This window comes from Benincasa hispida, chromosome 11, assembly GCF_027475165.1.
Source record: "Benincasa hispida cultivar pf3 chromosome 11, pf3_genome.v1.1, whole genome shotgun sequence".
Lineage (NCBI taxonomy): Eukaryota > Viridiplantae > Streptophyta > Magnoliopsida > Cucurbitales > Cucurbitaceae > Benincasa > Benincasa hispida.
In genome coordinates, this window is record NC_143488.1 from 82,012,802 (window position 1) to 82,034,704 (window position 21,903).

A 21,903-nucleotide genomic window follows, 5' to 3' on the forward strand; every position below is an offset into this window, starting at 1 on the left:
ATATTTATTGAAGAACTTTATCTTCCTATCTTTATCTATTTTGCAAATTTATTGATAAACTCTATCTTATAACTCTACACTATGAATACCACCTAAATATCTTATGAAGTCTAGATACTCATTTTCCACAAATAAGTATTGCCTAAACTTTTAATTTGACTTGTATTTTTTTTTTTATTTAAGTAATTCAACTTTTAGCATATTTGTTTTAGTCTCGTACTTTTTGCAAATAATCATTTAGATAATTGCCATTTAACATATACTCCACTCGATATCAACCTAAACTAATATATATTAGTTCAAATAAGATAATTGTAATAGATAGCGAAATTAGTTGTCATATTTATAAATATATTACACAAATAAATAATTTATAAATATGACAATCCCAAATCGAGTCTAAGTCAAATCGTCGAAACTTTTAGCTTTAGGGTGGGAATCAAAACAAATGATGGGCTAACATTTGGGCTTGCTATCAGTTGATAAGACTAAACCCTAATTCTACTTTGAACAAAAATCCAACTTCCTTATCATACGCCCACAAAAATGCACAAAATCAAATAAACATTAAAAGTAATAATAATAATAATAATAATTGAAAAATCCGTCATTAGTACGTGTAGTACACGCGCCATTACAAAAATCCTAGTACTAGGAGGCGTTGTCCTTAGCCAAAACAAACCCTGAGGGAAGGCCCACGACATTCAAATGATTGGTTCTCTCAACACATCTCTCCCTTTCCCACTCTCACTCCTCTTCTCACATGGTTCGTGTACTCCACGCGCTCAGCCACAAGCCACAAATCCATCCATTTTTTCCTTAAAATCAGATCTTCTGATTTTCGTTTTTTCTTTTTTCTTTTTCTTTTTCTTTTTTCTTTTTTTTTTCCAACGCCCTCAGATCCCGGAAAATAAAACCCAGATAAAAAAATAATAAAAAAAAAGAGTACTTGATAAATGTTTTTAATAATTGTAACCTAAAAAAAAAAGGAGCTTACAAGATCCACCTCGAACCCCTCTCCCAAATTCCTCACCTTTCTTCTTCTTTTCTTCTTCTTCTTCTTCCTTTTTCTCTGCTCTGAAAATTTCACTTGATTCTGTTTTTTATCCTATTTTGTGTCTGTTTCTTCTTGTTTGTTTACAAAATTGAAGTAAATCCAGTTGAAATATTGGTGAAAATTGAAGTGGGTCTGTTTTAGATTTGAGAAACAATGAAGGAAGATGATTCAAATTGGTTCTCAAAATGGGAATCAGAGCTTCCTTCTCCTGAAGAATTGATGCCTCTTTCTCAAACCCTTATCACCCCTGATCTTGCTTTAGCATTTGATATTACTAACTCAAATCCTCCCATTAATAACAATTCTCATCCACCGCCGCCTCCGCCGCCGCCTCCGGTGCTCACTCAGCCGAGTTCTGCAGATTTTGGGGATTCAGGGGATTTAGCGTCCGGCGCTGGCGACGAACCTGCCAGAACACTGAAGCGGCCGCGGCTTGTCTGGACTCCGCAGCTTCATAAGCGATTCGTTGACGCCGTTGCTCATCTAGGGATAAAAAATGCCGTACCTAAAACCATAATGCAGTTGATGAGCGTCGATGGGTTAACTCGTGAGAACGTAGCTAGCCATTTGCAGAAATACCGCCTCTATCTGAAGCGTATGCAGGGGATTTCCGGTGGTAGTGGTGGCGGAACTAGTGGTGGTGCTGGATTGCCTTCAGCCGCTTCAGATCCCGCTACCGATCATTTGTTTGCTAGTTCCCCTGTTCCGGCTCATTTTCTTCACTCTGCTCGGGGTAATTCCGACCATTTCTTGCCGTTTGTTCCCGTTGGAGCTCTGCAGCATCACCACCACCAGATGGCTGCCGCTGCTGCTCAGTACCACCGGCAAGTGGCTCAGTTTGGGTCGCCGCCGAATGGGCAACTTGAGCACCCGTTTTTGACTCGGTCTGTTCACCGGATTGGAGCTCCAGTGAGTACTCCGGCGACGAATTATAGCGAGGATTTGGATTCGGGTAATGGAACAGGAGGAAGGAAGGTTCTTACTCTTTTCCCCACCGGAAATGATTAAAATTTCTTTCAATTTGAAATCCGGACTTGCTCACCGGCGGTAATGGCGATTTTACCGATCTCGAAATCCTGGTATTCCGATTCTGATTTTGTTCTTTCTTCGTCTCCGGCCAAACCAGTTGGCCGCCGTGAGTTTCTGATTCGTCGGTTGAATTGCCGGCGGCTGCCGGATGAAGGTAAAATCGATTCCATTACTGAAGGGGTAAAATTGTACATTAATATGAACTCTTTTTACAAGACTTTGTGAATGTATCCATTGAAATCCTCAAAATAGAGTTCGAGGATTTTTAGCTTTGTTCATCATCTTTAAATTCTCTGTTTCTTTCTTTCTTTTTCCTTTTTTTTCCTTGTCAAGAAAATAAAAATAAAATGGCATTTATTATTATTATTATTATTATTATTATTATTATTATTATTATTATTTTGCAATGAGCATGACTAAAAATAATATCTTAACCAATTATATATACTCTCTTCCCAGCTAATTATAAAAAATTAAAAAAAAATTAAAAAAATTAAAATATCATTTTCATCATTATAATTTGAAAATTTGTTCAATTTTTATATATGTAATTTTACATGTCTAATTTTAGTAGTAGATTTTAAATAAAACTTAAATTTAATCTATCAAATTAATTTTTATCAAAATTAATTAAATAATAATAATTAGTTCATGAAAAAAAATTAATATATGAACGTATTTTCAAAATTTAAAGTAGAAAATAATAATAAATAACAAAAAGTTTTTTAAAGAAAAAAAATTAAGAATAAACAAATAAAATGGACTAAATTTAAAATTTCTTAAAATACCAAGATTAAAATTAAACAACCTGCAAAATATAGGGACCAAAACGATATTTTGGCGAAGAAAAAATATTTGATTATGGTGCAACACATTTATTTGGAAAAAAATCAACATGTGATTTTGGAGATTTGATCCAGTTCATGTTTTTTTAAGACAATAATCTTTAAATAAAAGTAGCAGATTCTTTGATTCTTCCTTTGTGATCTAAAGTTGTTATACCAACAAGCAATCTTTGAAACATTGCATCTTCTTGTCTTTCCAAAAAAGAAAAAAAAAATAATTAAAAAAAATTAAAAATTATCCATAATTAAATCTTAATTAAAGTTGGAATTAGGCAGTGCATGTGAGGTTTAGAATCTTTGATTATGTTTGTTTTGACTTGAGCATTGGTGAAACATATGTTAGCTGTAATGAAGCACTACCAAACCACACACACCCATTTTTCTTTTAATAATAATGTTTTTAAGGAACCTTATAAACTTAGATTATTGGGAACCTTGCTAAGGAAATCAAATCTCACATGCCTATTCTCCACATTTGGATAATTCAATAAAAATAAGCATAGAGCAAAATTATACCTTTTTAATCTTCAATCCCTCTATTTTTTAAATTTACCTATTAAGTCCTTGAATTTGTGATTCAAAAAAGTCACTACGGTATTAATCTTGTTTTATTCTTTCCTCTTTTTTTAGTAGGCTTATATAATCTCAACGTGTTTACTTCGGTCTCTATATTTTTTAACTTTTATCTCATGTTGGTCTTTAAATTTTTAAAAGTGTGATCTTAATACCATTATATATTATCTAAAAAATATACGTTAATTTAGTTATTTTTATTTTTTATTTGTTTGTTCTACTCAATTAACATTGAGTAAGTTTCTTGAAATATATACATCATATAGAGAATTTGTATTTGGATTTTGTAAGCTATGACCCAAAAAAAAAGTCATTTAGTAAAAGTAGAATAATCAAAGCATACATTTTAAAGTAAATGAAAGAAAATTGTAGTTTAATTATATTGCAATGAACAGATAAGTTTGAATAAATAATATTCTTAGGCTACTAAAGATAAACCATATAGGGAAATGAGTGCCTTTATCAATTTTATTGAATTGTGCATATATGGACAAGTATTGTTTTAATATGTTCGAATTATAATTTTTGACAATACACTTTCATCCATGTGTTTATTTTGTTTTTTTTTTTTTAACTTTTCAACTTTAAATTACTTGTGAATTTGAAGTTGTGTAATATTTTTCAATTTAATTTTTCGAGGCAAACGTTCAAAAGAAAGAGTGAATAATTGGACCGAATAAAGTGTCACGCTAAACAAACCTCTTCTTGAAGCAATAATTACCAATTATGCTTTTGTCCATTTACGTTAATACCAAATCAACTCACGTTTTTTTCCAAAGCACATCACAATTTTGTTACGTTTACAACGAAGATGGCATGATTACAATCACCATAATTTCATAATTTTAAAAATAGAATCATCAAAATTCAATAACTTATATCATAATTTAGAAACTATTTAATAACATTCATTTTTTTTAATGAAAATTATGCTTATTCTTTACCATTTTTTTTATCGTGATTTTCATGAGAATCAATAATTATAAATCTAATTTAAACGCATTTTAGTTTTTTTTCTAATATAGATTTGATGGATTGAAATTTTATACAAGAGAAAGATTCCTAGAGAAGGAAGAAATGAAAAGAAAAGAAAAATCTGATTTTTCTTAGAAGGAATGTAAATTTTTCAACAAAGACTATGTGCCAAAGAAAGTGATGTTTAGGGCAATCTAAATTGTGAAACTAAAATACAAAGTTTTATGGAAAAAAGTGGAAGAAACAAGCATTAGATTTTGTGGTTTGTGTGCAATCAAGTACAACATCGTGACAAATATCTCTTTAATTCTTTTGTTTTATTTTCTCCCTCTTTTGGGTCTATTATTGTATTTGGTCATATAACATCAATCATTCATCCACTTATTTATCTTATAAATCATATATTTTATAAATATTTATAAACTTCATTCTCTATCCTAATCTTTTAATAATTATTCTATAAACTTGTTTATCATGTTCGTCAATATAGATGAAACAAAATCTAGGGTAGAAAATCATCTAGACATATATCCTTGACATAATAAATTAGATTTGAATCTTCCAATTTACACGTTGTTGTACGGAAAAAAATAGTGATGTGACATATTAAAAATAACCAAGGATAAAATTCAATTTCTTCACCTATTAAAAATGAAACAAAATATGATGGGCATGTTAGAAAAATGAAATCATATATTTAATCTAGTTTACAAATACAAATTAATAACACTTTTAAAATGTGTTATGCTTGCCAAATTTATCAAAAAAAAAAAAAAAGTATACGATTTTCTTTTTACATCTAAATTATTGAATTAGGTTTGATTTAACGACTATATCATAGATTCACTAAAAACAACCCTATCATCGATTTAGTTTTAAGTAAAGATAATGATGTACAAACTTTATCATTCTTTTAAGGTTAAATATTCTATGATTTTAGATTTTAAAAAGTTATAAATCTCCATACTTGTATGTATTAATTTATAAAACCAAATTCTTACTTTTCACAAAATGTTAAGAGTTGTGTATTGATTAAATACTAATGTGACACCAAATACTTGTTATTAAATTGGATTTAAAATATCTACTTTTTTATTTAATGAAATAGACACGATTACTTAAAAAAAATTGAGAATCCATCCAAGTGGTATGACCTACCCATAACAACATACATGAGCCAATCTTGTTTCTATATATATATTAAAGCATTATTATAATAACAAATGAAAATCTCATTTAAAAAAAAAGAAAAGAAAAACTTTTTAATGTGTTTTTTAAAACATTTTGTGGCAAATAAAAAAAATTCGAATACATATAGAAATTTTAAAAGTCAATCCTCAGACACATACTCACAGTTGTATATGACGGTAGAGATGTCAAGGAGTTTCTGGTACTTAAGGTAGTAGGGTGCCAGTTCGACCTCAACTCAGTTATTTTCTAGTTGGTATGTACTCATTGGTTCAATTGGTTAAACCATACTATGAGGAACTGACATTTTTTTTTTTTGGAGGTACATTTTCCTATGCTCTTTCTCGATACCATTTAGATTTAGGCTTGTTTATAGACTTTAGATCTTACCGTGGACAATTCTCAACATATACAAAACTTAATAACTTAACTACTTATACTAATAAAACATATTTAAGAAATGGTCTACTTAACCCATTTAACCCTTTTAACTTTGCATTCACATTATCAACTTTTGTATTTGGTTATCCTCTTGACTTGCTCAATATTTTAGTCACTCAAGTAAAAGAGGGAAATAAAGAAAGGGACAAAAAAAAGAAAAGGGTAGTCATAAAACTAGCTTTGATTTGAGTCTATCACATGTTGGCCTACAAAAGCTGAGCTAAAACTTTGTTGGTTTGCAAAGTTTAAGCTTTGGAAATAATGTGCTAAGATTCCCAACACACACTAAACTCCAACAAGGTGGAAACCAAGCTGTATCTCACCCAATTATTGGTTGTTTGTTTAAAATCTTACATCTTATAATAAATACACCTTTCAAATTCCCATTATTAATTCTTAATTTAAAACACTTTCCAAGCTGCTTCTTGATAAAAGAAAAGACATCCATGAAATCACTTTGTCTACTTGTCTTTTCATTATTTTAACATATCTAGGAGTAGTCAGATCAACTATTGTTTAATCTTACAACGTTTGATGGTGATCAAGAGGCATAGGAAGCATTCAAATTGTTAGAGGGTTGTCCAGGCAAGACCTAATGACCCTCCTTAATAGGCCCAAATCTAAGAAAAACTGCATGGGGTCCGTATGTCCAAGAAAGGAAAAAAGTCAGACCCTCGAATACTGGATCGATCAATCAAACTGGAAGAATTGTACTAATCGAAAAGTAACCGAGCAAAGCTTGGCACTGGCGCTCTATGATCTTGAGTTGCAACCACGCTGACATCGCGGACATTATACGTAACTACAGGGAAAGATGAAAATATCTCGATATATATGTGATATATACGTAAAATCACATATCTGATAAAGATATTGGAGGTAAGATCTTTTTTCTCCAAATTTCACATTATATCATCGATATTAACGATATATCTTCGATATATTTTTTTAGGCTAATATCTTTCACAGCTCAACAAAATCGTTGATATTTTGTAGATATATCACGAATATTTTGTGGATATATCGTGAAAATATCATGGATATTTCAGGTATATGTCATCTGATTATCTCTACGTATCTTTGCTTTTTCTTTTTTCAATATAAAGCTTTTCCAATGTACTACATTTTCCAATTTTTAAATTTTCTCAATTTTCAATTCAAAACATTCATGTTAAAAAAAAAAAAAAAAGAAAGAAAGAAAAAACCACAAAAAAAAAAAAAAAAAAAAAAAAACTTAAGACCCCATGGTCATAAAGCTGGTGGAGCAGAAATTAGCTACTTCACTAGAGAATCTCAATTCACGTACGTATGCACACAAAACTTCAACCATGACCATAGAGTTGGCAGTCTAAGAATTAGAGCAACAGGAAGATCTTTCATTCGTAGAAAATCCATACATGATGATGTTCAAATTGATGTTGACTCACTTGTTTCAAGTATAGGGAATGAGTTTAGACAAGTCAATATGGACATGGTCAATATGTTTATAACAATAGTAATTATGGCTATTATCGTAGTAATTATAGTCATTCAAGTGATAATTATAGTTTCAGTTGTTATTTTTCGGTTCTCTTTATCTATTATTATTCTATTATTACATATTTGGCTTCTAATTATTGATTTATATACTTAAAATTATAGTTTATTACTTAAATAAGTTTGTTCTAAAATTTCATTAAAATATTCACAACATTTTTATAAATTTCCATGATATCCGTGATTTTTTCTATAATATCCATCGATATATCCATAAATCTAATTTACCGATATTTATTTTCGTCCTTGACTACAGATGAGTGTCAAAGCAAAGGGCAATATTTAACCCCATTCGACAACCTTGAAGGAGAAGAAGTAAGTAAACTCTAAAGGAAAAAACTCTAACCTTACTCTCCGTGCTTAGCTAAACTACACACTTCATATACTAACTTAGGCAGCGAAATGTGGCCGAATCGGTACCACACGGGTACAAGTACTCTCCAACAGATTAGTTGAAGGACGAAACCAAATCAGAGAAGGGGGCCGACAGAAAACCCACGACACATGCATGTGAGTTTTTCACGCCAACAAATATTATAGCGTGAAGGTTTGAATCTTCACCCCTATAACTATAATGCTTTATTTTAAAGATAATAAAAAATTTAGACCATTCTTTTACTCTTTTTATTCCTACTTTAATGACTACTAGATCCAACTCTTTTGGTTTGTTTGTCCAATAATAATGAAACCCTCCCATCCATTTATGCCATTGTCAAGCTTTGCATTTACATGTCACTAAATTGTACAACACATTCATTTGTGTCAAAAAGACAATTGCCCTTTCTTGCTTTCTTTTTTCTTTTTAATTGTGATTTATGCTTCTTAGTGGCAATTGGGATTGATATGTATCATCTTTTGGCTGTTTTGGAATTAATAACTCACTTTTTGTCCATTAATTTCTGTTTTGGCAAAATGGGTTTGAGTTTATCCAATGAAAAAGATATTGGTTTTCCTTTTTAGAAATTATAATGTAATAACATAACAATAATTGTTTTTTTTTTTAAAGAAAAAATAAGTATTTGTTATTTGACATGTGTTAGCAAGTTGCTAGATTCTTTAACTTTGTTAATTGTTAATTAGCTAACTAATTATATATTATTGTGTGCGGTTTCGTAACACCATTTGGTAAGTTATTAAATTAAATAATTAAACAAGTTACAAAATCTATATCATATAAACTCAAAAAAGAAAAAGAATCTACCCCACTTATTCAAGTTTAAGAGGTTTCTAGAATTTTAAAAAAAACTATATGTATTATGTTAATCTTCTACTTTAATCAAGACTATTTATCTCTTCAATTGATATATACATACATAAGTCAAATTTATTTTGAAATAAGAGGTTAATATTATCTCAAACTTAAAATATTTGAAAATAATTGTAGTGCACGTTTGAGAGATATTTTGAAATTGTTAAAATCACTTTTGTCATGTAAAGAGTCATACTAAAATATGTCTTTAATCGTTCAAAATTAATTTAATATTTAATTTTACATTTCTAAGTGCAATTTGCATATCATCAAAATCGATTTTGAACGATTAAAAAAATATGTTTTAAAGTGATTTTAAAAATAATAAAAGTAATTTTAACAATTTCAAAATCACTCCTAAACATGTCCGTAACATCTTTAAAATCCATTTCGTTACTGAAAAAATATTTATGACATTTAGATTCGACTTTCTAGTTACTTAAAAAAGTTTTGCTATAATACACATCTAAACTTTTTACTTGTATTACTTAGCAAAATTTACCTTTAAAGTTGAAATTAGGAAAACTATCTAAAATATTGACAATAGTAAATGAAGGGGGTATTTAGATAGGGGTAGTTTTGAAAGTTAATTGGGGAAAATGGGTGGTTTTCAATTTATTTAGGGAAAATGGGTGGGTTTTTTTTTTTTTTGTCCCCATCCGAGTACGTCTCTTGAATAGACGCATTCTAAAATATTTTATTATTTTTTTTAGCCCCGTACGCTGCATTTTAAAGAAAAATTAAACCTGTCATTCGGGAATATTTTATTTAGTTTTTTTTTCCTGTACGCCGCATATGCGTCTGTTGAATACAATCGCACACAATCGCTTAGTAAATTATCCACGATCGTTTAGTAATTATACACGATCGCACACAATCGTTTAATAAATTACTATGCGGATCATTTAGTAATTATATACGATCGTTTTATGCGTCATTCCGGAATATTTTATTTAGTAAACTACTATGCGATCGTTTAGTAAATTATCCACGACCAGGACACATTAAATTGCATGAAACAACGTATGACTTATAGAGAACAAAGTCCAACTAAACAAAAACATTGAATGACCAAAAAGAAAAAGAAAAAAGAAAAAAAAAAGTGAGTTAAGAGTTAGTAGAGGTCATAAAGTATAACAAGACAAAGAAGACTTTCAGTTGTGTAACAAGATAAGATAAGGGGACCATCAACAAGATAAATAGCCCAAAGAAGAACAAAACATATAAAAAAAAAAACAAAAAAAACAAAAAAAACAAAAAAGAAATTAATAAATAAAGATTTGAAGGTTTAGTAATGTACAATTATGGATAAAGTTATTCCTTCATCTACAAGAAGAAACTCATGTACTACCAAATGTGTTTATTTCTTTTTGACCCTTCATAAATACCCCTAAATGAGAATATGATTTGCATCAACTTTGTGTGTAAATAATTTCTTATTTGATATTTTCTCCCACTTCTTTATGAATACTCTTCAATTTTCAAACACGATAAAAAGTTTGAAATCTCGATGTTCGATATTTTAATTTTATAGAAATGTTTATGAAAATAATAATGAATATCGATGACAATAAAAATTTATATAAAAGATAATCAGGTAAATTGAAAAAAATCACCCCTAAATTATGGTGGTAATTGCAATTATATCTCAAACTTTTCATTATAAAAATTAAGCGCAAACTTATAGGTGTTTTAAAATTGGACAATTATTATAGTTCGAAGGTGTAATTTTAAAACTTTTATAAGTTTGAGAACTCATACAAGTTTTTCACGCCAACAAATTTTAACAATTAATTTTTTTTCAATTTAATAAAAATTTTGATTCACACCTTATGTCCGTCAATGTGCTCTATCTCTAGAATTTCTTTTTCTTTTTTTTTTTTTTAATTTAATTCACATGGTATGCCAAAAAAAAATAAAAAATAAAAACATTGTTTTTTTTAGTGTGCCCCATTGGTGCTTGTTGAGCCACCAAAATGGGCTAAGATGAGAACATAGACCTTTATTATTGACAGAATCTGCCCTAAAAATAATTTAAAAAAGAAAATGGTATCTTATTCTTTAATATAATGCAATAAAAAAGAGTCGAAAAAATGTGTGCAAATCTATTATTATTGTAATAAATAAAATGATGAACTGTGTTTTAGATTCAAATTCTATTTTATGTTTTTAAATTCATCGACTTGAATGAACATGCATAGTGTAAATTTTAAAAGAATATTTTTTTATGCTTTTTGTGTATCTAAATTTTGAATTCAAAATTTTAAAAAGCACAACTATATTAGAAAGGATAAAAAATAATAATAAAAAAATATAATATTTCATATTATAAATTCAATTATTTTTATGAAATTAAAATATATATTATATAATATTACAAAATAATTAATATCTAAAAATTTTAACATAAAACGTGTTCATAAATTAATTAGTGATAGTTTACATTGTAGTATTTAGTAACTATAATTGATTTTATGATTTTTAAATATATCATAAACACATTTTGAAAAATTGTTTAAATTATAATTTAATTTTTGAATCTGTTACCAAACACAAATTTGAAAACATGAAATACCCGAGGCCAGCAATCACAAAAACCTTTTGTTATGTGAAATTTTATTTTATTTTAGTCATATCTTCATAGATACAACTTTACTTCAGCTAAATAACCACTTGTTTTCATACTTTTTTTCCAATTCTTTTCAACCATGTTGGTAAATTGAACAAAAACCTATTCAATATTCAACTTTAAAACTCTAGAAGTCAAAACCATCTATTTTTTCTCTTTTTCACTTAGTTGGAAAGATCACAAAAAATAAATTTAAAAACTTAGTTGGAAAGATCACAAAAAATAAATTTAAAAACTTAGTTAGAAAGATCACAAAAGATATGATCAGACAAAATCATCGTTCACACACATAAAGTCAACGATCGCACACTTTTTACTAGCGATTTTGTTTTAATCATATCTTTGTCGATATAACTCCCATTTTTAACTAAATGACCACTCGTTTTAATACTTTTTTTTCGTACTTTTTCCAACCATACTTATAGATTAAACAAAATGGTAAAAGCACACTTATTTTTAATAGGCTTCACAAATTTTAAGCTTAGATCATCTTTGGTATTTGATGTTTTTGGTAATATAAGAAAAAAACATAGATATGGGAATTTTAGTGGAGAAAAAATGTTGATAGAGAATAAAATGAAATAATAGTGTTGGATTGAATGAATGAAATATTGTGGCTGTTGAAGAACAAAAGAGTGTAAATATGAAGTGAAGTCAATAACATAAAAGTTTTTGGATTTTGGATCATTTTGAGCGATTTCTAAGTTTCGTAAAGGAAAAAATAATGCACATAAGTTGACCTAAACTGTCAACGATATTACCAAAAAAAAAAAAAGGAATATATACACATATATATACACATGTATATACACATGTATATACACACATATATATACATAAATACATACATTAGCAGAGAAAAAAAAAAGTTGAAGTCCAATGGGAGAAATGTTATTAAAGAGGGTGTAGCAGAGAAATATAAAATGGTACAACTGAATGTGTGACAGCAATACAAGCAAAAAGTATAATAAAAAGAAGAAATTCAACTAATGGCATATTGGAGCATTTTAAATTTGTCCAAAAGACATGAGAAAGTCCTCAATCCTTACAAATTCTTATGATAAAGGTCCAAATGAAGAACAAAAGAGTCCCAAACTAGAACTGAGTTCCAAGCAGTCAAAAGCAAGAGTAAAATGCAACCCCTACAAATACAAAATCTAATTGTAAACTTTTTTTTTTCACCTAAACTCCTCATCGTATCTAATGGTTTTGAGAATAGTCAAAGCTGAGGGGTTGCTGACAGAATGGGGCCTGCAATAACATAGCAGCAGCAGATGGACATAAGATAAATCACTTCATAAAGCAGTTTTTTCAAGGGAGATTTGATTACCAAATAGAAAATTCATAACATATCAGAATTCTAAAAGGAAATGCAACTTACTGACTCTGGGTTTTGCCACAATCAACTTCTCTTCGAATAATAACACGGAACAAAGAAAACTATCTAACTTAAATGTCTGCTCATTAAAGATCAAACCTCACTGGAGTCCCTTATCAACTCCTCTAAAAATCCTACTATTCTGTTCACCCCACAGAATCCATAAGATCACAACACCCCAACAAGCAATAAAAGGCGACAATTTTTCCCAAATGCCGGATTGAGAAAGAACTCCCCGATCAAAGCACTAGTGCTCTTGTGATGAGCATATAAGATACCAAAAAGTCTGGAAGAACAAATCCGAAACGGAGCTATATTAAAACTTCTTCAGATGTTAAAAGGGATGTCTCAACCCCTGGGGAGTTGAGAGTATATCATTCATGTTTACTCTTCTAGTCTTCAAGGAATTTTCTCTTCCAAATAACATTTCTTTTAGAATTGATCACGAGCTGATTCAACAAACCTTTTTTTTTTATTAAGAAACAATTTTTTATAGGTCATGTACAAAAATGATACATGACTAAATGATTCAACAAACCCTATAGTGCCGGACTAACTCTCCTCCTCCTTCTTCTTCTTCCTTTTCCCCTTCAAAATCACCCAATTTCAGTTGCAAAACCAAAGTATCATATTTGTCTCCCATCGCCCATCACTCAATTCCCCCCATATAACATTCATAAAAAAAAATCCCCTCTAAATCTATATGTAGGAAAACAAAATCAACCCCCATGACCACTGACCATATTCCCACAACCACCAACGAAGCTTAGAGCTCAAAAACCACCGATGAGGCTCACACGAACATCGGTGAAGAGGAAGAAGAATTGGTATTGGCACGAATGGAGATGGGGGAGAAGAGAGAGGAGAGAGAGGGGTTTTTTTCTAATTGCTATTTTAATTATTTTTTATTTTATAATTTTTATGTCATTGTCAGCATTTAAAAATTTTAAAAATTATCTCATTACCAGAGCAAATGAAAAAAGTAACACATGGACAATCTCAAAACTCAGGATTAAAAGCTAAGAAGCATAAACACGAACAAGGCACGGATGAGAGGCAACCTACAAAAATGGCCTACCATTTAACAAAATAAAACCTAATAGATAATTACAACAAAAACTTAGTCACAAACCCCATAGTGAGACATTGAACCTAATATAGAACCACACCTCACTCAGGGTTCTCTCAAACTCTTTAAAATTTCTATTATTTCTTTCTCCCCAAAGCCCCCAAACAATAGTGCATACCCTAGCGTGCCACAGAAACCTTCCTTCCGAGGGTGAAGAAGCAAGTCCTCAATCATATCTTTGCAGCCTTTGTGCCTAGCCAATTATGATAGATGATCGAGCCAGATGGTGAGGTGGGGAATTGACGGGCATTTAGTCAAGAAGTCTAAAACTTCTCTTCCTCCAATAAGGGGAGCTTAAATCCTTGGAAATTTGAGAAAAGAAATCTAGCAATGATCGGTAAATAGATAGGAGGAGTTCCTGATGAACCAAATGAAATATGGCTGAGTATATGTATATCCAGTATCAGTGAATCAGTATATGCATGGGACAGAAAAATGGTCTAAAAGAAAACTAGGGAGAGGAAGTTGTGGAAGCCCTTGACACAATGTATCAAAAGAATTGCTCCAATAGTAGCAGAAACGCAAAGCTTAGATATTAAACAAACGCACAACCAGGGCTCTTTTATGGTCCATTTAGCTAGAGAGAAACAAAGAAGCATGTGCATGAACACAAACACGGAAAAGTAACATAATCTATGAAACTACACAAAAAAGGTCAGTCACATGAATACCTATATCCACTTCTAAAGTTGCACCTTCAGTACATGTTACACTTTATTAAAAAGACAACGCATGCTTCGATCCAGATTTGACATCATCAAACCTAAAATATTTGTTGGTGGGTTCAATTGGTTATTGGTTAGAGCCTTTATCTGCCTTCTGGTGCTAATGAATTGAGAAAATATTGGACTTTCAGCAACAATTCCTCCCTTTCAACAACTTTATCACAAAGTTTTAGTTCAAGCCTTCAAATTATTGTGTTAACATTTTGACTAAAAGGTTTTTGTAATTTCAAGTTCTTTGATGGGTTCACTTTCTTTATTTCATCTTATCAGTGAAATATATATTGCTTCCTTAAAAAATAAATAAATAAATAAACCTTACAACATGAAGAACCGAACTATTTAAACTCTATTAAAAAATATGATTTTTCTGATCTCATCTCAATCATGAATAAAAAAATGCAACACAATGCAACACAATGCAAAAAGATTGATGATCTTTTTTTTTCTGGGTTTTTGACAAATAACGCTTGCAACCTTTTTGCAAAGGAGAAGGCCTCGTTAAATAAAATTAAAAATACCTGAAATGCAGAATGCCTGAGCTGGTTGTAGGAATGGGCATACATCATTGCAGCACTCTGCCACTGCTCATAAGAAGCATCCCTAGATGCCTGGTTTAAACCCATTGCGCAGAAAGGGCTTACAACAGGACTCGGATGAGGCCCATAGTTAACTGAAGCTTGAGTTCCTGGCATATGACCCATGAGAGAATAACCCGAATCATATTGTACAAATGGAGGCTGAATTTTTTGCATAATAAATGGAGCCAAGCTTAAGTTTTGATTGGTTGGAAGGTTCCTAATATACCTGTATTGAGAGAGAAAGAATCAAAATTTGATTATGTGATTCAAAATTGCCATCTTCATTGGCATATCCTAGGCATAGGCTTAAACTTTCATGGAAATTGGAAGAATAAAAAACTGAACACTACTGGAATTTTGCAGACATGCAACATGCTGCAACCAATAAAAAGTCAGCCGCAAATAATAGCATAAAATTTCCAACAAAGCAAAATAAAGCACTCATGCATAAACATAAAAATAATCAACAGAATCTAAAACTTTTTCTTAATCCACCACCAACATAATTGACATATTATTTTGGTAAGAAACCAAGCTTTCATTGAGAAAAATGAATGAATATACAAGGATATACAAAAAACAAACCAACCAAAAAAATCCTCAACTACCTACAAAAACAGGCTCTAATCCAAAAGAATGATACTAAACCAAAAAGTTCAACAATTTTTTTTATTCAAACATCTGCTTTCATTGAGAAAAAACTGAAAGAATACAAGGGCCAACAAAAACCAAGTCCACAAAAAAGTAAAAACCCATTAAAGGAAGCGTTTCCAACTAGGTAAGATATTGCCTATGGAATAATTACAAAAAGACTTAGAGACCGAAGCCCAAAGAGAAACATGAAACCTCACCAATAACCACACCTCGGTAGGATCCCTCTCCACACCACGAAACTCTCTATTGTTCCTCTCCCCCAAAGGTCCCACAATAACAAAAAGTTCAACAAATGAACACCCATAAAGAGACACTAAACATAATTGCCAATTCAAGATCCAAATTAGATAGATGTACACATACCTATCGTAATTGCGATCATAATCAGGGTCACTACGATCCTTTTCCCTATCTTTGAAAATGGCAACTCGAGAAGTCATGCCATCCCTGCCATTAAATTTTTCCAAATCACCACCCAAAGTTCTACAGCCTTCAGTCTCATCCCTGTTTGAGCATGCATACTTTCCTTCAGATGGTGTTTGAGACGTTGTATTATCTATCTCAGGACTACTTGGGGAGCTGAAGATTCGAGCTCGTGCCTTATCATATTCCTCCTTTCTCTCTTCCACACTTCTGACAGAACTTTGTTTGTGACCTCCTTCATTGGCAGAAATTCCAGACATTTTGTTAGGCCTAGGTCTAATGACAATTTTGACCTGCTCATGCTTCTCATTGTCCAATTGCTTCGCAGGTATTTCAGATAAATGCACAGAAGGGAGTCTGTTTTCCACCGTTTTTCGAACCAAGATCCTATTTCCAAAACCATCTATGCCAGAGTCCTGAACCATGGTTTGAAGGCCATAATGTTGAGCAACACGATGAGCTGCAAGTCGAAGGTATGAAGTAGGAAAATGCTGGAACTCAAAAAGCTGCTGATCAGGATTATGCAAAAACTTCTGGATGTCAAGTTCCATTCGTAAAACTGAAAAGAAATTATAAATTAACATGAAAGTTACTCATATTATTAAAAGAAATCAATGTTCAAATGAAGAAATATAAAAATGCACATTCATATCAACGGACATATCACTTAGGAAGGATGCTTACAAATCAAAAGAGAAATCCCTGCCAATTATGAACTACCCTCTACACCTAGCTGAGGAAAATTAAATACTGATTCCAAAAGACATTAAAAGATGTGACAAATAGAGGCCTCCAAAAATATTGCTTTTGCTTAACATCCATTTATGTAATGATACTTGTCCTTGCATTATCTGTCAGGAGTATGTCAAAGCTTTTTACGTCCAGTAATGTAACTCTGGCCCATAAGGAACAAGGATTTCCCAATATTTAAGATCTACCAGTAACTAAATGCGCTCCAGGAAGGAAAAAAAACAAAATCAAAGTTACTAAAAGTGGAATGTCAATGTCAATAACATTTTAGTTTGAACGAGCTAAGCAACATGACTTTCCAACGTCTTACTTGGGGCTTCCTCTTGGAGACACGAGGCCAATTATCATTTTGGAGTCCTAGAGGACAAGGTGAGAAAAAGAGAAGCTTTTTCCTCAGAAGGAGGAAAACTTACCATAATCCGATTGGTTTTAAGTGGTGTTCCCATTTTTTTAGAAGAACGAAAATCCTCAAAAAGGTGAAATTCTTTGTCTGGTGAGTTACTCACGGAAGAACTAATACTTTGGATAAGCTCTCGAGGAAGGTTGGGCCTTTTTTTGTGTCCTTTGCATCAAGGCGGAAGAAGATCTGGCTCATTTATTTTGGAGTTGTGATCATGCTCATTTGGTTTGGAACTACTTCTTTGGAATGTTTGGACTTTAGTTAGCCCCTCCCAAAGCTTTTAGTGATATGATCAAGAGGTTCCTCCTCCATCCTTTGCTTACGGGGAAAGGGAGCTTCTGGAAAGTAGGGGTGTGTGCCTGGGGTATTTGGGGGATAGAAATAATAGAATCTTTAGAGGGTTAGAGAGGAGGGCCCCTTTTGATGTTTGGTCCCTTGTGAATTTTAATGTTTCTCTCTCGGCGTCGGTGATGAGTACCTTTTCAAATTATTCATTAGGTCTCATTTTGTTAGCTTGGAGGCCCTTCCTCTAGGGTGCTCCCTTTTGTGGGCTTTGTCATTTTTGTATGCCCTCGCATTCATTCATTTTTTTTTTCTCAAAGAAATTTAGTCTTTCATATAAAAATAAATAAATGTCTCATAACTAAATAGTTCATGGAAGTGTTTATGTTGTCATTGTGTTTTAAGCAAAGAACCAAACATAACCCACTAACACTCTTATTACACTTTTTTCTCTTTTTTTTTTTCCTTTATTTTTTTAAGTAAACAAAATTTCATTGATGTGATGAATATACATAAGGCAAGGAGAACCTACAATGGGGCTTACAAAATTTCCTACCAATTAGCAGACAAATCATTATGCGAGCAATTGCAAAAGGAGTTATTAAGCTTGAACCAAGTAGCCGTGTGCAAAAATGAGATCAAACCAACGATTAAAGTTTCTTTCCTTCCCAACAAAGATTCTAATTGTTCCTTTCCAGAAGGCGTCTCAAAGAAAATTAATAATCAGATCCAACCATAAGATTTCAGACTTTTTTCCTTTAACATTTCTAATCAGATTGCAGAACTTTCATTATTAACAAAAAGGAACCAGCTAAAAAACAAGTTAACATAAGGAATGTAATTCCAACCCCAAATGAAACAAACAGAAGATTACAAAAATCTGTCGAACAATCATCTTTTCTTGAGATCAACAAGGACACGACATCTAACTCTCTTTCTTGCTAATGTCATCAGTATCTGAATGGTGATAGCAGAATACAATAAGTGCAACAATAAAAGAGAAATCACATTGCTATAAACAACAAACATAGATCCGGCCATTCTCATTCTAAAAATATAAGGTTCTTAATCAATGGAATATCCAAAAAATACAATATACAACAGCTAAGGAACACGTGTTAATCCCCTCATATGTGAATATCATTTGGAAAGCTAAACTTATTTAAAAAGTGAACATATTCCTTTCGATCTCTGCCCTTGAGGAGCTAAATGCAAGCCCACAGCTTCAGTAACTCCCAGTTGGTGCATCTTATAAAGGAAGCACGTGAAGGAGATATTTCATTTGTTCTTTAAATGCCCATTTGCTGCCTCATGTGGTATAGATTGTTTAAATCTTTCAAACTCTGTTGGGTTTTGCCTAAGTGTTGCACAGACGCCTTTTACCAGCTCATTTCCAGAACTTTCTTTAGCAAAAGAATCTAAGATTCTGTGATTTTTCTCAGTAGGGGCGCTTTTATGAAAAACATTGGGAAATAAGGACTAAGTTTCTAACACCAAGTCAGCTGTTTTCTTCTGTATGGTGTTTGCTTCATAGTGATTTTTGTAACTTTATCTTAACGCAGATTATTTCCAATGGGGAATTTTCTGTAATCCCCTTGGTGGATAGGGGATACCTCTTCTCCTTTCTTGTAAATCATAATTATAATCAGAGAAATGTGAATTTCTGTTCAGATGTTACTTCTATACGTATCTTCTCTTGTTAACTATGCAATTGGCTCTTGCGGGAAACCATAATCGTAAGATTCTTGCCCTCATCCAGATTTCCTCCGCAAACTAAAAGACAGAAACCCCACAGGAAAAAAAAAAAAAACAGATCTTACCCAACTACAAGCTTAAAGCACCACCAAATCCAAATCAAACAAACTACAAGAACCCAAATTCCAAAAAAAACAAAACAAAACAAAACAAAACAAAACAATTGATCCCAGAAACAGAATCAAGATCAACAACAAAGGTCAATTGGGCAATTCAACCCCCTTTCAAACAAAAAAACGAAAGAAACAAAAGAACTCACTGGTGAGACGATGTCGAGGATTCTGAAGAGCCTCAACCAAGAAGGGGTCAACCATTGACTCTTTATCCTTGAACCCTTGTGGGGTTGGATCAAAGGAAGCAGATTCCATGGAAGAGAGGTCTCTAAAAGAGTTGGGTTTTCTGCAAAGAGGTTAGTTTCTTCTTCCCCTTCTGGGTCAGAGGAGGAGAAGAAGAAGAAGGAAGATGAAGAAACAGGAAAAGGGTGTAATCCTTAGCATCAGGAGAAGGAGAAGGAGAAGTAAGGAAGATGAGAGAGAGAAAACCCTCTTTCTTATCCCACCAGGCGGAGGGGAAAGGGGTAAAAGGAGAGACAGAGAAGGAATTTGGCAATGATTTTATATTACCCAAAAATAAAAATTAAAAATTCTGTGAATTATTTGCTCGCCAAGAAATTCCTTTCTTCTTCCCTCAAACCGCAGTGTAAAAAGACGAGAAGTCATAATATCCAAATCTTCTTGGGAATTTCTTTCTTTAACACGCGCTTACGGTATCCATGGATTCACGTAATATCCCTATTTTTCTCTGCTTTTTTTTTTTTTTTACTATTGCTTTAAGTCTTTTTTTTTTTTATTTGACTTTGTTTAACAATATGTTTACTATGCTAATTTTTTTTTAATCTCTAATAACCTTTTTTTCCTATAAATTTTATGTGCTCTTTGTTGCATATAAATTATTTTATTATTATTCAATTAATTTTGATAAAAATTAAGGTCTCGTTTGATAATCAACTTGTCACACTACCTCCCTCGCTTATCTCTTTCACCCGGAATGAGGTATGAGGACGGTAAATACTATCCTTTTGTGATACTTACTATCCACCTTGATATGCTTACCCAACAACTTAGACACTAAATAACATAACTCAAATAATGATTATTTTATTACAACCAAATTTAATGTTTATAAAAATTTTATTACAACTTCCAACTCGGTGTTCTTACAATTCATATTATAAGCTTCCACGCCCTCTAAATACAACCAACGTCAACTACCCGAACCCTCATAACTAAACTTACAAAAAGAAGACTAATCCTGTGGTGTGGCAGACTTTGTCCTTGTGTGGCACCTGAAACTCAACTCTTTCCGCTACCTAGGGGAAAAAAACATTTAAAAAAGTGAGCTGGAAAGCCCAACGAGTGGCATTTTAATATCAACATAGGGTTTTCGGTTGAAAACATTTATAAAATGACTTTAAATGAAACCTAATACCAAAATATCAAAATGTTCGATTGAGTTCCAAGATACGAGTATCATAGGTAATGTTGGGGTTGATGTCCTAAATCTCATGGTTTCGTAGTTTGTGAATTATTTGTACAGCGAATTATTTATTTAATAAAATAAAGTGTTATTTTATTTGACATTTAGTCTGCATTAACCCAAAACCAGTAAACTAACATCCTAGGTTATTTAGTGTAGCTTAAACATGTATGTGGTGACATACAAGTGGATCAAATTTAAGTAATAACCTAAATGGTTTGTAGTATATAAATAAGGTTGGATACCTTATCTTGGTAACACTATGGATAAAGTCCACTTTGTAATTGTTACAATTGTTGTAAAGTATTACAAATGATCTAATCTTGATCGTTTATTTGGAAACATGTGAGCGGGAGCATCCTGTACAAAGAATTTGTATAAGATCAGACCACGAAATGATTAGTCTCTCTTTATAACATCGTTACTTGAAAAGACCTACATTTCACTAGGATAACCACAGGTGACTTAACCTTAATCTTGAGTGAGTTGTAAACTCTCGCCTATGAGAGTGATCCTTTGATCTGTATGGGTGAAAGTGGCCAGATTCGTCGACTCAATATATCTACCATTTTAGGGATTCATCCGAGTGAGGAACTGGGAACACAGCTACACAAGATGGAATTCACTTCTTCCCATGATTAAGGTACGTAAATAAATTGTTCCCTTAAGGATTGATTCCAAGTCTTGAACAATAAAACGTCTCACCCTCTCACTGGCTAGAGAGAGGTCTAGTTCATAGTTGGACTTTAACTAATTGTTCATTAGAGGGAT

General features: G+C 31.8%; 1 protein-coding gene, 1 long non-coding RNA gene and 1 pseudogene across 4 annotated transcripts; 2 read left to right on the forward strand and 1 right to left on the reverse strand.

Moving 5' to 3' along the window:
• Positions 1 to 753: 753 nt before the first annotated feature.
• LOC120091162 (transcription factor MYBC1 pseudogene) lies at positions 754 to 2,452 on the forward strand (annotated as a pseudogene). Its single transcript, XR_016524262.1, has one exon. The product of XR_016524262.1 is annotated as a transcription factor MYBC1 pseudogene (transcript).
• Positions 2,453 to 6,531: 4,079 nt separating this feature from the next.
• On the forward strand, positions 6,532 to 8,487 carry LOC150032950 (uncharacterized). Its single transcript, XR_016524307.1, has 3 exons — positions 6,532 to 7,157; positions 7,901 to 7,959; positions 8,039 to 8,487. It is a non-coding gene; the product is annotated as an uncharacterized LOC150032950 (long non-coding RNA).
• Positions 8,488 to 12,503: 4,016 nt separating this feature from the next.
• LOC120090027 (Single-stranded nucleic acid binding R3H protein) lies at positions 12,504 to 20,364 on the reverse strand. 2 transcript variants are annotated; one of them, XR_005485371.2, is made up of 5 exons: positions 19,856 to 20,285; positions 16,350 to 16,968; positions 15,273 to 15,558; positions 14,148 to 14,387; positions 12,504 to 12,773 (listed from the first exon to the last, which is right to left on the reverse strand). XR_005485371.2 is itself a non-coding variant. In XM_039047513.2 (4 exons), the coding sequence occupies exons 1-4, from the start codon at positions 19,962 to 19,964 to the stop codon at positions 12,723 to 12,725; spliced, it is 1,065 nt and encodes a 354-aa protein (XP_038903441.1). In that variant the 5' UTR covers positions 19,965 to 20,364; the 3' UTR covers positions 12,504 to 12,722. The 2 variants fall into 2 exon arrangements, 1 of the variants encoding a protein (XP_038903441.1); XM_039047513.2 differs by lacking the exon at positions 14,148 to 14,387 and having other exon boundaries at positions 19,856 to 20,364.
• Between the last annotated feature and the right edge of the window lie 1,539 nt (positions 20,365 to 21,903).

Excerpts from the sequence above, each read along its gene's own strand:
- LOC120090027 (XM_039047513.2), bottom strand. The coding sequence starts at position 19,964 with ATGGAATCTGCTTCCTTTGATCCAACCCCACAAGGGTTCAAGGATAAA. Across the intron at positions 16,969-19,855 it reads TCCTCGACATCGTCTCACCA|TTTTACGAATGGAACTTGAC; the intron begins GTGAGTTCTTTT and ends ATTTCTTTTCAG. Across the intron at positions 15,559-16,349 it reads TATGATCGCAATTACGATAG|GTATATTAGGAACCTTCCAA; the intron begins GTATGTGTACAT and ends CTCTCAATACAG.